Source organism: Myiozetetes cayanensis, unplaced genomic scaffold (genome assembly GCF_022539395.1).
Source record: "Myiozetetes cayanensis isolate MyiCay16 unplaced genomic scaffold, myiCay2020 scf13, whole genome shotgun sequence".
NCBI lineage: Eukaryota > Metazoa > Chordata > Aves > Passeriformes > Tyrannidae > Myiozetetes > Myiozetetes cayanensis.
Window position 1 is genome coordinate 10,417,450 of NW_026086937.1, and position 13,750 is coordinate 10,431,199.

Sequence of the window (13,750 nt, forward strand, 5' to 3'; positions counted from 1 at the left end):
CTACGCTTGGTCTTCTTCCAGGGGAGTGTTTCTGGAATTCTCCCAAAAGGCCTCAAGCTGTCCTGCTGTTACCCACAAATGGAAATAGTAACCTTTTTCAACAACATTTTTGGTTTTAGCTAATCAATAACACTAAACACAGAGAGAGGAAAACCTCTCCAAATTTCACAAGTGTTCAGTTTTCTCTGAGGAATAGGTTCCTTGTTATATTTGAGGATGAGCTTAACCAAATAAATCCCTTGTACTTCCCTGGTATTTACAAGGAATGTGTTTCTATAGAATATCTGCCTACCCCAGGTGGGGTCCTCCATTCATGAGGTCAAAGACCTGGGCTGGATTCAGCAGCTGTTTGAATCTTCGTAGAAATTTTACACCTTGGTTGTCTCCACTCTTTGAGTTGACAAAGACCAACAAAGGACTTGTGCAAGAAGGGGGACAAGTAGCTTTCCAGAAACCTGTTGGGGAAAAGGGAAGGGAGAGGGAGGAAGAGCCAAGAAATGTGAAGCTGCCCATGGAGATGGAAAGAGAAAAAAACCCAACACCCCACAGCCCAACCCAGCTATGAAGCAGCTAATACTTTCCTTCTGCTTATGGCACTCACTGGGCAAATGCCAAATGTGCACAGCCCTGAATCCAGCATGCTGCCAAGTATCACACTTATCTCCTAGCAGTATGCCAAAATTTTCAGCTTCCTCAACCTTCCCAAACTGCTTCTGCAATACAGTCATTCTCAATAAACTTCACCAGCTGCAGCTCAGCAAACGCTGACATTACAGGGTGATAAACTGAGTGCAAAAGCAAAGCAAACAGTTCACTCAGCAATGGCTTCCAGTTGGGAATTTCAGCCACACCAAAAGCAGAATTTTCAGCTGACAGAGCCTGGCATTAACAGTGTCAGCTGAAGGGACTGAGACTGAGAGGAAGAGAAACAAGAGCTACTTACTCGCAGTACTTACCATCTGAATCAATGCTGTTCAGAGCAGTAGGAGGAATGACGGACACTTTGCAAAGCCCAAGGGGGCACTTGTTTGGCAACAACTCTTTACATGCTGTGTGTACCTGGAAACACCACCAAAAAAGTAATTCAGACCCTTTTGGGCACTGCGGTGTAACTCCTAAAGCCACTTAACACGAGGTTGGAAGAGTAAGAAAGGTGGAGGGGGTGAAATGACCAGGAAATGTCAATTGATAAATTTATTGATAAAAGTTATTTTAAGAACGATCTAATCAGTCTTTTACTAATTCTCCTCTTTTCATTAGTATGTAGTTTGCCGTTTGAATTTGTGAGACCAGCCCTTCAAGTGCTGAGAGGACCAGATAACAGATTCTGTGACTTTAAGAGCCTTCAGGCACTCTGCTTTCAAAATCCCAGCCTCAGCTGAGAGATCCAGAGGAGGAACGAAAGAAAAAGCTGGGACCTTAAGGAAACAAGAAAGCAAAAAGCAAAGCAGGAAACCATGAGGGACATAAGAGGTAAGAGAAGAAGGGATTAATGAAGCCCCCCAAGAAAGGAAATACAAAGTAGGGCAGGGCACTTCAGTAATTTCTGCTACACGAAGGCTGCAAGACAGAGGGTTTGCTTGGGGTTTGAGCCCCCATTCTCAATGCATATTTTGTGATACTTCTCTGACTAGTATTACAGACAACTGGAAACACAGCATGATCTGCACCACTGCAGTGGGTAGGCGAGAGAAATCTACTGCAGTGGAAGGGAAACTGCTATTATTAAAACAGCTGAGTATTCTTTACAGTTTGTTGCACCTTTCTGACTTGTAGAAATAACAAACAATGCCTCCTTAAAATCCAACATATTCCATGCCTGAAGCATTGATTCATATCTAGTGTAATTAGATTCTTCTATGAAAGCTCACTCTCAAAATGAAATGAGCTTGCAGATACATATTTCAGGTTACTTTTATGCATCATAATGACACTTTTCAGCACAATTAAATTTCTAACTCTTGCAGAACAATGAAGTCCTTCATGGTAAATGAAGGACACGATTTCACTTTGAGTAAATGTCATTAAAAGAACACAGCCCAGAGCTGATCAAAGGCTGTCCTTCACTGAAATGATAACTCACCATGGCTTTGCACCACAGGCAGCGCCAGTCTTGCAAACGCAGGACGCTGCCACAGGTTTTGTCACACACGGTGCATTTGGCGCTCACGGGCAGGTTTCCCTCCAGCCACTGATGTGGCATCGAGATCTGCAAACGGCACACAGAAGCAATATGGACTTTCCAGAGGGCAACTTAAAGGTGCAGGAGGCACAGGGGCTCTGAAACAGCCAGTCTTCATGTGCACTGTTTAAGGAGAGGAAGTGGTTTCTAAAAAACACCTGAGGACCAATTCTGGCATTTTACACCATGCACAAGGAGTCCAGGTGACTCACCCCAGGCTACCCAGGAAACACTGACTTGCATCATATGCTAAGGTGCTGTTCCAAACACTCATTTACTTTTCTTTTGCCAAAACTCAGATCAAGTTTCCTGTGCCTCCAATTATGTAACCTTAACTTCCCCAGTCCATAGCAGGAGTTTCTTCTTATTAAGGAGTCCTTGCTACCCTGGTCAGACTTTTCACAAAGAATTTCGTGCTCCAGAGGCCCTTCCCACATAAAGGCAGAATCTGCTATTTATGTAGTGAAAAAAAACCCTGAAGAGCTTTTTACAGAGCCAGTGCTTCCATATCCAAGTAAGGCTGGAAGAGTCCAGGCTAACACCTACCCCATCTTCATCCTCAATGATATCTTTCCCGATAGAGGCCAGAGTTGTCCACTTGCAATTGTTGGTTGCCCGCACAGCACAGCGCTTGTGAGCTTTAAACTTGCACACTGTGGAGGAAGAGAAGGATACATTAATTAATCCTTCCTCAGAAGTCTAATGTGAAAGTATGTCAATGGCTCCAGAAGAAAGCATGGGCAAGCTTCAGCCTCGTTAGCAGCGCCAAAACAATCAGCTCTGAGTGTTCTGAGGATCTAGCTATTATTCTTGCCTTGTCACTTTTGCCAGTTGCTTGTACAAAGCTTAGTTATCACCCTGTTAAATCTGCCATGATTCAGATAGTCGTACACTCCTCCATCCTTTTGCACAGTGTGGGTGTCACCTCATTCACACCAGAAGCATGAGCTGTGCACAGCCACACACGTCTGCTGAGAAAGAACAACCTCCTGGCACTCACACACTAAACAAGGATGTTCTTACAAAGAGAATTCTTTTCATGACCAGGAGGATTCTCAGGAATACTCTACCTGCTACCTCCGAAGTGCATATCACTCACTGCAGGAGCATGGCTTTAATAAGGGAGGGCAGTATTTGGGTCTCTGGGGAGCAGTAGCAGTGCAGGGCAGGGGGGAGCACACCTACCCTCACAGGACAGCCCGTGCGAGGTGACCCCGGACAGCGCCTCCCGGCACACGTTGCAGTAGGTGGGCCGGGCGTGCGAGCAGGCGTACCAGTTGTGCATCCCTGAGAAATGGTCCATGCTGTACTGGGTAGACTAATGGCACAAATGGGTTACAGCAAAGTCTAAACACAACCAACAAGACTTTTTTCCTTGAAGACTTGCACAAAGCAGTCAGAAAAGGAAGAAACAGAACGCTTTTTTAGCAGTAACTCCAGAAGGTCTTTAAGTTGAAAGTGACTTCCTGTTCCTGTCCCACCTCCCATCCTTGTCTCACTACAAGTGCATGTAGGGAAATGAACTGGAGAATTTATCTGCTGGAGAATTTATCCCCATTTTTTGCTGGATTAAGTTTTCAGCAATATCAGTTCCCCAGCGTGGCTTATTGCGTAGCAGAGGGATGCTTGTGCCTCTAAGGGAGGCAAGATCAAAGTGGGTAGAACACAAGGCAGCTTCTCTTGGTGGCAGTGCTGGCCTCACTCCAGCCCCAGGAAGCAGGCAGAGGCACTGAAGCAGGCACAATAACCAACAGGCAAGATGTGAATTAGGACAGGGAGGATAACTGAAGAGTTATCCTCATGGGAGGGGAACTGTGTTTCATAACCCACCCATACTCTGGAAAGTGCTATCAAGGTTACCAAGGGAGCACATACAAAGCCACAAATATTCTTTTGAGAATAGTGTGTTTGGGATCAATTTTACAGAAGGCCTAACACTATTAACACCCACTGCAGTCAATGAAATGACTTATATTAACTGCAGTGGCAGCTAACTGCAATCTCAAACAAGCTGTGCATTAGCAGATGAGACACAGTACAAAGGAACACATTTTCTTATTACCTCAAAATGTTCACGGTTTTGTACAGTCTTCAGTGCTGCAATCCAGTCTTCCATCTCTTTTCTGTTATCAGCACAAAGGATAAGCTTCCGACACGGAGTGATAATCTGAAGAGAGGGAAAATGAAGAGTGTGTATTCTGGGCACATCAGTGAGAGGCAGCAACAGACACCTTGTCACTGGTTCAGCTACTGAAGCTATTTTCAGAGGCAGGGAGCTGCACAACACAAGTTATTTGCACCTTTCAGCCATGTTTCTCTTCCACCATAACACACCTTAATTCCTGCCTAAATGTACAGAACCACAGGGATTTGAGCTGTCATTCCCAACACTGAACTGAGTAAAGAAATCTCTCACCCTCAAATAACCACCTAGCACAAATCAAGCACAGAGCAGCAGGATTGCAGACCCTGCATCAGTCTTTTTAAATTGGCAACAACGTTGAAATATTATATACCAGTTTCTAAAAATTAATGAATCAGACAACATACTCTATAATAGCATACTAAAAATATGTTTAATCATTACAAGAAAGAAGGGAGGAGGGGAGAAACAAAACAAAATAAGTAATCTAGAAGAGAGATCACTGTATTTTGAACCCTCATGTTTCCTTCTATGTTTATTACCTGAAAGATATTCCAACAAATATTCATTCCCCTAGCAGCTGGAGGTTATGGTGAGTTTGCCCCCTTCTAAAAATCCTGTCCTCAGTGTGTTTCTGTCCCGGGTTAATTCCCAGCATCAGCTGCCCTGTGTTAACCAAACAGTGTTTTAACACAGGACACACAGGGGGCCACGCTCCCCTGCGCACAGGAAGGTAGCCGGTCCCTGTGTCCCCTGCCACCAGTCCCTCTCCTTCGGTCACACGGCGGCAGCAGAGAGAAATAAAGCTCTCCCGAGCACCGAGGCTGCTGTCCTCGGGGCTGCCCCGTCCCCTGGGCTCCAGCCCCGACTAGAAATCAACACTTATTCTTCCTCAGACAAAGCCTTTCTTCTCACCTCCAACAGCTTTTCATCAAACTGACTTCGTAAATCAGACCAGTATGAAGTGTTTGCAAGACCAAAGCTCCATTAAGGTTGAGCACCCCCAGCAAAAATCAAAAAGCTCCCTTTTATGTCAACTCTAAAAATGTCCTTTTTCCTTTTCCTGCACTCCTCTACATTTTGCACATGAAAAAAATTTGCCTACATAATCTGCTTTTCCAGCAAATTGTACCCTAGCATTTGAAAGAATGGATTAAAATAAACTTGGTTTGTGCCAATTTGATGAGGCCCAACCACGCAGCCAAAGTTCTGTTAATGAACACAAACACCCACACATATCACTCCAATGTTTATTGCCCAGTGTTTATTACCATTTTCCATTCCATTTCTCATTTCTCCCATTATCATTCATAAACCAGATTAAAAATAAAAGCCTCTGAAGTTGAACATCAAACTTTTAGTTGATGTTGAAGTGCCTCAGAGCATCTGCCAAGAAATGTGGATGTAACGTCAACAAAAGAGATAAACCTGGAAATTTCTGCTTTATTTTAAGCTCTTCAATTTTCAATCTGTATTTCTTTTCATTGACAGACTGTAGCATTCACCTGCAATAACATCAACCTGACTCAGCGGTACAACCAATGCCTAGAAAAGGGTGCTACAGACACATTAAGTAGGCAGTGAAAGGAGCTGAATCCCTTTTTAAAGCAGGAACTGGCCATTCATATTAGAAACACAGTTTTGGCATTTGGACCATTCTATCTTGGACAAAATGACCTGATCTGTATCAATTGTGAGCAAACAGAAATAAATATTTATGCTATTCCAAAAATAAAACTTAAAATAACTCCTTCTCTCTTCCCTCACTTTCCTTTAAACAATTCCAGCTCTGATAACATTTATTCCCAAAGAAGGTAATCACAGGAATGTTTCTTCTTACTTGGGAAAGCAGAGAAGTGAGTAGTTAAATGGATTTCCATCAAAAACTCTGCCATGGAAGAATGGCTACCTTAGAGAAAGTTTTTACAGAGCATGAAACACTGATGCAAAAATCAGTGTGAAGTTAGAAAAGAACAAGGGGTATCTCTGAGTCCTGCTAAGAGGAAGCAGCTTTTTCCCTGGAAGCAAAACCAAGTTCAACTCATTTGTTCAGAGAGCACTGGGCCTGACTTTTTTCTGGCTCCAAAGCCAGAACATCTATAACTGCATATGCACAACAGGATCATATGGAAAGTCCAAACTCCCCAGGATGAAGCATCCAAGGAGCTCTCATTGCTTTCAAAGCAGCCAGGTGCTGGAAGGAACCACCAGTTCTTTCATCAGGCCACTGGCTCTTGAGCACTGGGAAAAAAATTCACAACACTCCCAGTCAGTGTTGTCCCCTTGCCTATTTTTTTGCCTTTTGGGACTTGGGGGGAGCAGGGAGAAAGGAAAAGGCAAACTATAGGATAGTTTGCCTTTTCCCATTGGAAGACATGAAATTAAAAATACTGGCATACAATACAGAAATGTAGACACTCTGTTGATAAGAAATAATTTCTGAGGCTACTGAGTTACTGGATCACTGGAGAGACCATCCAGCATAGAAAACAACTAATCCCTTAAGTCACCTACTGCATCATCTTAGAGACCCACATTCAGTGTTAGACAACCCTCTGTTCAAAGAACAAGGTTGAAGTTTATACGACAAGAGGATAAGTAATGAGATTAAAAGATTTTCATACATGAATCATCCAGATGAAGAGTCACAGAACTAAAATAAAGGGTCTACTGTGTAACTACAAAACTGCAAATAAAATGTTACTGTGCAGGATACATTTAGGGAGAGCATTCCCCATTAGTCAGTTCTAAAGCAACATTTGCACTGCCATTTATTGGTATCACCAGAGAAGGGAAATAAAAGAATAAAATCTCAAACCTCATCCCTAAGAAGGACAAATCAGGACAATCCAGGATTCACTGTGAAGGACTGATAAGATTTTAATGTAACCAGTGCAACAATTCTTTGGGGAAATGAAGAACCCATACAAATCTGTTTTCCTGATTAACATGCAGTGTGTTACAGTTAAACATTTTAACAGCGATAATTAGGAATCCAGAAACATGTTAACAGGGACACTTCCTTCACAGAGTGGTTCAACAGCCCTTCACACAGTCTCACACACAGCCTTGTGTGCCTTGGGAGCACAGCACACTCCTGCCTTCCCTGCACAGCCAACACAGGTACCTTGGGAGCACAGCACACTCCTGCCTTCCCGGCACTGCAGTAGCTGCTGGGCTCTCACCTGCACAGGCTGATGTTCAGCAAGGGAGCCACTGCACTGTCCTGAGCTACAGAAACAGGCTCTCACTCCCAGGGAAAGGAAAACACTCCTCCTACCACTTTCACCTCCCTCTACTTGAGCCAGTAATTTCAGGTCCAGACACCCACCTACCAAAGGCCACTGACAGAGGGACAGAGGCTGTTACCGACACTGCGCTGTCCAGACAAGAGCCAGGAGCCACCTAACACCTCACACCCAAAAATGCAAAGTAATTCTTGTCAACTTCAAAGCAACCTTGCCCCTGGAAAGCTGTCCTTTCCCAGCCAGGGAGCTGGCTCCCAGCTGCAGCTGCAATGAGCCGGCACACTCCGGAACACGAGGCTTGGTTATCCCTGTTGGCAAACGTGGCTACAAACCAGCAGGGTCCAGCTATTTTGCTGTGTTCCGGCTACAGCTCTTGACTAACATCCTGGAACAGTATATTCCACAGGATGACGACGCACTAGGTGAAGTAGCATTTCCTTTTATTTGTTCTAAATTTACAAAGCAGTAATGTCATCTAAGTGACCTCCTGTTCCCATGTAAACGGAGAGCACGAAAACAACGCTCTGATTGCTTTTGAGTTAGGATGAAGGCTGACTTGTGAGGAGTGAAAAAAAAAAAAACCACAATAAAAAGTCTTCAGATGTATTTATAATCTCATACATTTTTGACCTGTTGGGGGATTGGTAGAATTCTCAGCGTTCCTGCCCTGAAAAAGCTCGGAATTTTATCTCGATATGAGCAATTACGCAAATAAAAAGTGTGTGGTCTTCCTTAAAAGGGAATATTAAAAACTAACATACTTTTTAGACCCTAATTGCTACTGCACTTTTGGGTGTGGTTCTTTAGATTTTACTCCTTACTAGAAGCTGGATACCCAGAGCTCATCACATGGTGACATGGTTGAGGCCTAATCCTGACCAGAAAAAAAGCTCCGCACTCATGGGGGAAAAAAATCTTCCAATCCCTCTAGTAAGTCCTGGAAAGCCATAAAGATGGATGGGAAGGGTGGGAAGGCCTAAAGACATTTCAAATTAGGGTACAGGTTAATTACAAACTGCATATGAAACCCTGGAAATATCTTCTGCAGAACTGAAGGTGACAATCAGCTCCCCAGCAGGTCACCCCTCTGCAGGCTGTTATGTGCCCCCCTTGCAGATGAGTCAGCTGAAGTCTAATAGAGAAACTCTCCATTTTCAAGCTTGCTCACTCTAAATCTAAAAAACCCCGAATCTGAAAACAGCCATGCCTCCATTGGCTCTCTTGTGCAAACACCAATGCTCCCCTGACACTTTAAATTTAGCTTTACCTTGTCTGTCTCTCCCTGACATGGCACATGCCCTCTTACCAGCTGTTAACCCCCCTCACCTCTCATGTTGAGCCACACTCGCTCTGTCCAAAACTAACACCACTTTACTGACATTTCAAATCCGGCCAGCTGGCAAATAACAGAGCCAACCAAGGAAAATTCCCCATTTCACATTCTAAAAATGGACTGATGTCCCTGGATGTCCTTCCCCGATGAACAGCTGTGAATAATCGGATTAGAAAGGCAGTCCAAAAAGCTCCTATATTAGACCAAATTTTACTTCACCCTTTGCTGTTTTGCTGTACTGAGCAACCTTCCCCCACTCAACAGTTGGAACATAAACTTCATTTTCTGGCCTTGCTGCCACACAAGACAACTTTATCATCCCTGCTCACTTCCTCTTGCAGCAGTTTCTGGCTGCCCAGAAACTTCTCAGCAGTAAAGTGACAGTCTGACCAAGCATGCCCTGGGACTGTTAGTTATCAGAGTAGATCTGCTGAGCTCAGTGACCACAAAGATGGCAAAGCAAGTTAAGATCACGCTGGCCCAATCGTGAAGCTGGCAGAAGAAATGCTGTGGGGGAGATGGGATGGGGGGACATACAACTTTGCTAAATACAGTTTTCCTGATGGGATACATTTCTCAGAGCGCCCAAAAGCGGGTGTATGAGAACACCTGCTCATTCTTGGCTGCTTCCTTTTACTCATATCCTGTTCGAATATAGTCTTACGTTCAAAGGTGCTAGTCATAAATGCCCCAAGGAGATCTGATCCCCCATTATTCCAGTTAATGATCAGAGTGCAGAGACAACAGGAATTTCTGCAGTTCAAAAGACCTAGTAACTAAGAGCTGCAAAACCTTCAGCTTATCACATATGGCAAAGGTGGGGAAACTGTCCACCATCTGCAGCCAACTGCTGTGTTTGCTTCGTATAGTGGAGTCTGCTCTTACTGTCCTAAGAGCCCACAAACTCAGGAAGAAAAACTGGGTGAGACTGTAATGAGGACCCAGGCATTTCTCCAGGTCAGCTCCTCTTCCAGAGGCAGCAGTAGTGACATGAACACCCCAGTACAGTAGAACACCTCGCCTGTGTTCAGCAGCAAGATTCACAAAGCAGCAAATTCACTCTGTGTTTCAAACACTGTTGCTGAATTCACATGCAGAGCCTTAGACAGCAGGTCAGTACAACTTCAGTAGGTTTGTACAGATTGAAAGGGAGAAATAACACGAGTATCAATGCTTGGACTCGTGGGGGACAAGCCTTGCCTTCCTCCACAGACAATATCTCTCTTCTGCTTTGCAATTCAGCTTTCACCCAGTTTTGCCAACAAATCCAGTCCCATTAACTCGCTGCAGAGGTCACTTAGAGCTCTCTAGAATTGCACTGATTCTCTCCCCCCAAAACCTGGATGCTACAGGAACAAAAAAAGCAGCTTTTCACATAACTCTGGAGAAATGCACCAGTTTTGTATTTATTCTTACAGTGTGAGATCTTAATTTCCTGCTAAAATGACCATCTTCTACCTATGGAAACTCTCACCCAAATAAAACGAGTCATTAATGTTCTTACAGTTGTGCCAAATTCCTTTCCTTTTTTTTTTTCTTTTTTTAAATAGCAATAACAAGATTTTCCTCAAAGCCCAAAGTGCCCAAACCTTTGTTCACAATATGGTGGGTACTTTACCCCCACCATCCACGTGGCTGTTTTACCTTCACTTTTAATCTGTAAAATCCAAATCATTTCCTTAGGCAAACAGGTACAGCGAGTGTTGTGGTCTCTTCAGCAACACTTTTACATCATTAGGCTCATGCATCTGGCAGTCTGTACCTCCCCTGCCAGGGCACCAGTGCAGCTCTGAGCACTGGCACTCACGTCGCTGTGCTGTGCCCGCAGGTCAAGCTCAACTCATGCTGACCCTCCATCTGGGACTTCTCCCAGTCCCTGTCTTCCCCCATGCTGCCGTAGGAAATCAGACCAGACAGAGCAGTCCCTGGGAAAATTATCATCTCTCATACCAGGGTCACATTCCTACATGCTTCTGGAAACTGTTCCTAAACAAGGCACATTCCTGTTCTTGGCAATTGGTAAGAGGAACACAGACAAGGAGAGGATTTTAGGACTTTTACAACCACTTACCAGATGTCAAAACTAGACCCTGAAAGGTCCTTGCCACTGTTAGCAGGTAAGAAATGCAACCTATCCTGGTAATTCAGGTCTATGATTCACTAGAAATGTCCATGGATGGAGCGATGAGCATCCAATGGGAGCTGAAAGTGTTGCTGTGCCAAGTCCCAGAGCAGCTCTGTTATCCACCTGCCTCCATCTCACACAGCAGATGCATCCCTTCACCTGTTTTCCAAAGGACATAGCCCTTCCCTTCACCTGTTTTCCAAAGGACACAGCCCTCCCAGGAAGAGTTCCTAAACAGAAGCACCCTGTCCAGAAAACACAGCCCATCTGGGAAGGGACAGGATATTTCAGAGAAACCTCCTTACTCAAACAGAAGCAAACCCACGAAGAACAGAGGGCACGTCAGTGTTGCCCAGCGGTGGAGCTGCTGTCTCAGTGGGCTCACACACGGCAAGGCTTGCAGCTAATAAATCACAGAGCTGGGCAACAAAAGATCTTGTCCACAGGAGGAAGATGACCTGTGACTGACAGTTCACTGTTAGGAACAGCTCCTCACAGCCCCCTAAGCTCAGCTGTGCTGAGAGGAGGCTGGTAGCCAGCACAAAAGGAAATGAGCAGCTTTCAGCAGCCTGATGAACCCAGGAGTTTTCCACACCAGGTCACCAGGGAAAGACAAGTCCTGTTTCACACACTGTCACAAAAACTACAAGTAGGGAGGCTGCATTTCTGTCAGTAATGTCAGCAAGCCTCTCCCTCCATAAAAAGGAGTCTTCTTTCTAGAGAAGCTCCCACGTAAAGCTTAGCCTCCTGCTCACCACAGGCTCTTCTGCTTTTGTGTCTCACCTGGAAGGGGAGAAGACGCTGAAATCTGCAGCCCTGCTCAGGAAGGTGATAAACCCCAACACAGCACGGCGCTTACAAAGAGCAAAGAGATTATGAAACAAAAGCTCCCAGTGTTCAGGCACAAGGGCAGACACCAATTTCAAAGCAGTAAACTTCCCTCTAAAGGAACAAAAGCTCTTCACAAACAGTCGCCTTCACTTTCCAGCCTCCTGTCTGTCCTGTCCCACAGTAAAGTACATGAAGCCCAGTCTGGCCTCTTCCTCTCACAATAACTTCATCTTTCCCAAAACCCCTGCATATTTTCAGGTCATTCTGTAACGTACAGTAGCAATCGCCAGATCTCTCCACCCACAGCAACTTTTTCCAGACTTTTTAACTCTTCTCCCATGTTCATCCTCTCTTCAATGGTTTTTCTGCAGATTTTTCCTTCTTTTGTGACAGTAGACTAATGACCAGCTCCTGCAGGAGGCTGGATTAAGAGTCCCAAAAATCCTTGACATGAAAGGATTTTAAATGACTATTTTCACTGACCAACAGTGACTCAGAATGGTCTGTTTACCAAAGGGCCGTTTCTCAAGGAGAAAAAAACTGCACTGAAGTCTGGATTACAAAGTACTAAAATAGCAAAGTATTTTGAAACTGCAGCGGTTCTGACAGGAAATGGGAATCGAACTGCACTTAATGAAGGGAGGGGGAAAACCAGCAGAGTGACTCTGGACACGGCAGTACATGGGTCTACTCATATTTTCAGCTGCTTATAAAGGAAATTCTGACAGCTGCCAATATAAACAGAGTAGGAACACTAGCAGAGAGTGTACAATTCCTGAACATGTACACACATGGGTGTGGAAAAGACAACAACCCCCAGCAAAACCCGAGCTTCCAATGTATGCTCTAATTTTGCCTGGCTTAGAGAAGAGAGTTTACAAACATGGAAGAAAGAACCATCCTGTTCACAAGTCCCTCTTTTCTAATCTTTCCATTTTCCAAATCCTAATAGGGCAATCCATGACCGTGTGAAGATTCTGGACACCTCGTGACTCCCCTGTGTCACTCTGTCCCCAGATGAGCCACTCTTTGTGCCCAGTCCTGAGAGCTCGCCTTCCCTTTGGTCCCTCAGCCCATGCTAAGGAAGCAGGGGAGCAAGATCCACTGGCTCCCTGCAGAATATGTTCAATCCCATGTTTTCAGAGGCCACCCATTTAGTTCAGGCAATCTGTGCAAGTGTCGAACCACGCAGATTTCCCCAATCAGCCCAAGCTCGAAGTCCACGTCTGACTTTCTGCAAACAGCTTGTAACAAAAGTTCTAATATTCTTTCTCCTCATAAAAATAAGTCACATGCTCTTTCTTGAAGCTTGTATTTCAAACCAGCACAAATAATGTCTGATGTGGGTCCCCCTTGTTCCAGCAGTGCCTTACAGGCACGCAGCTCCTGTGCTAGACACGAGTGGCAAACTTTCTGTAGCTTCAGCAACTCCAGTTACTCTTTCAAAACCAAACTCTTCAGAGAAGACTTCACTGCCTTCTCTGCTAAAAAGGATGTATTTTCACTTAAAAGCACAAATACAAATAATTCAACTTGACAGAAAACCATGAAGAGGCAAAGGCACTTTCACTTCATTGTGAATGAATCTGCAGACATCAACAACATACTCTCCCCACCAGGAAGTACCCTCAGCACTTCGATCTTTTGTTGAAGTTCAAGCACTCTGCCCCCTGTTCTTAGGAATGGTTAATTCCCCCAAAATGAAGATTCATGCTATTTCTCCACAGCATCAATAAGCCCTGGGACTGTACAGCAAAAATACAGAGTCTGGAGGAGATCAAACAGTAACATTCAGCTTCACAAGACAGAAACTGGCAACTTTGATTCTGGAAAGTCAGGACTAAGTAACAAGGTTATAATAAAATAAAATTGTAGCACACCTCAGGCT

General features: G+C 44.5%; 1 protein-coding gene across 1 annotated transcript in view; it reads right to left on the reverse strand.

The window, feature by feature from the left end:
• The window catches only part of DGKD (diacylglycerol kinase delta), a 57,572-nt gene that overhangs the window by 22,748 nt on the left and 21,074 nt on the right, over positions 1-13,750 (reverse strand). The window contains 6 exon segments of the mRNA XM_050307975.1: positions 293-455; positions 957-1,059; positions 2,084-2,209; positions 2,729-2,835; positions 3,368-3,500; positions 4,245-4,349. Of these exon segments, the coding sequence (XP_050163932.1) occupies positions 293-455; positions 957-1,059; positions 2,084-2,209; positions 2,729-2,835; positions 3,368-3,500; positions 4,245-4,349 (737 nt within the window).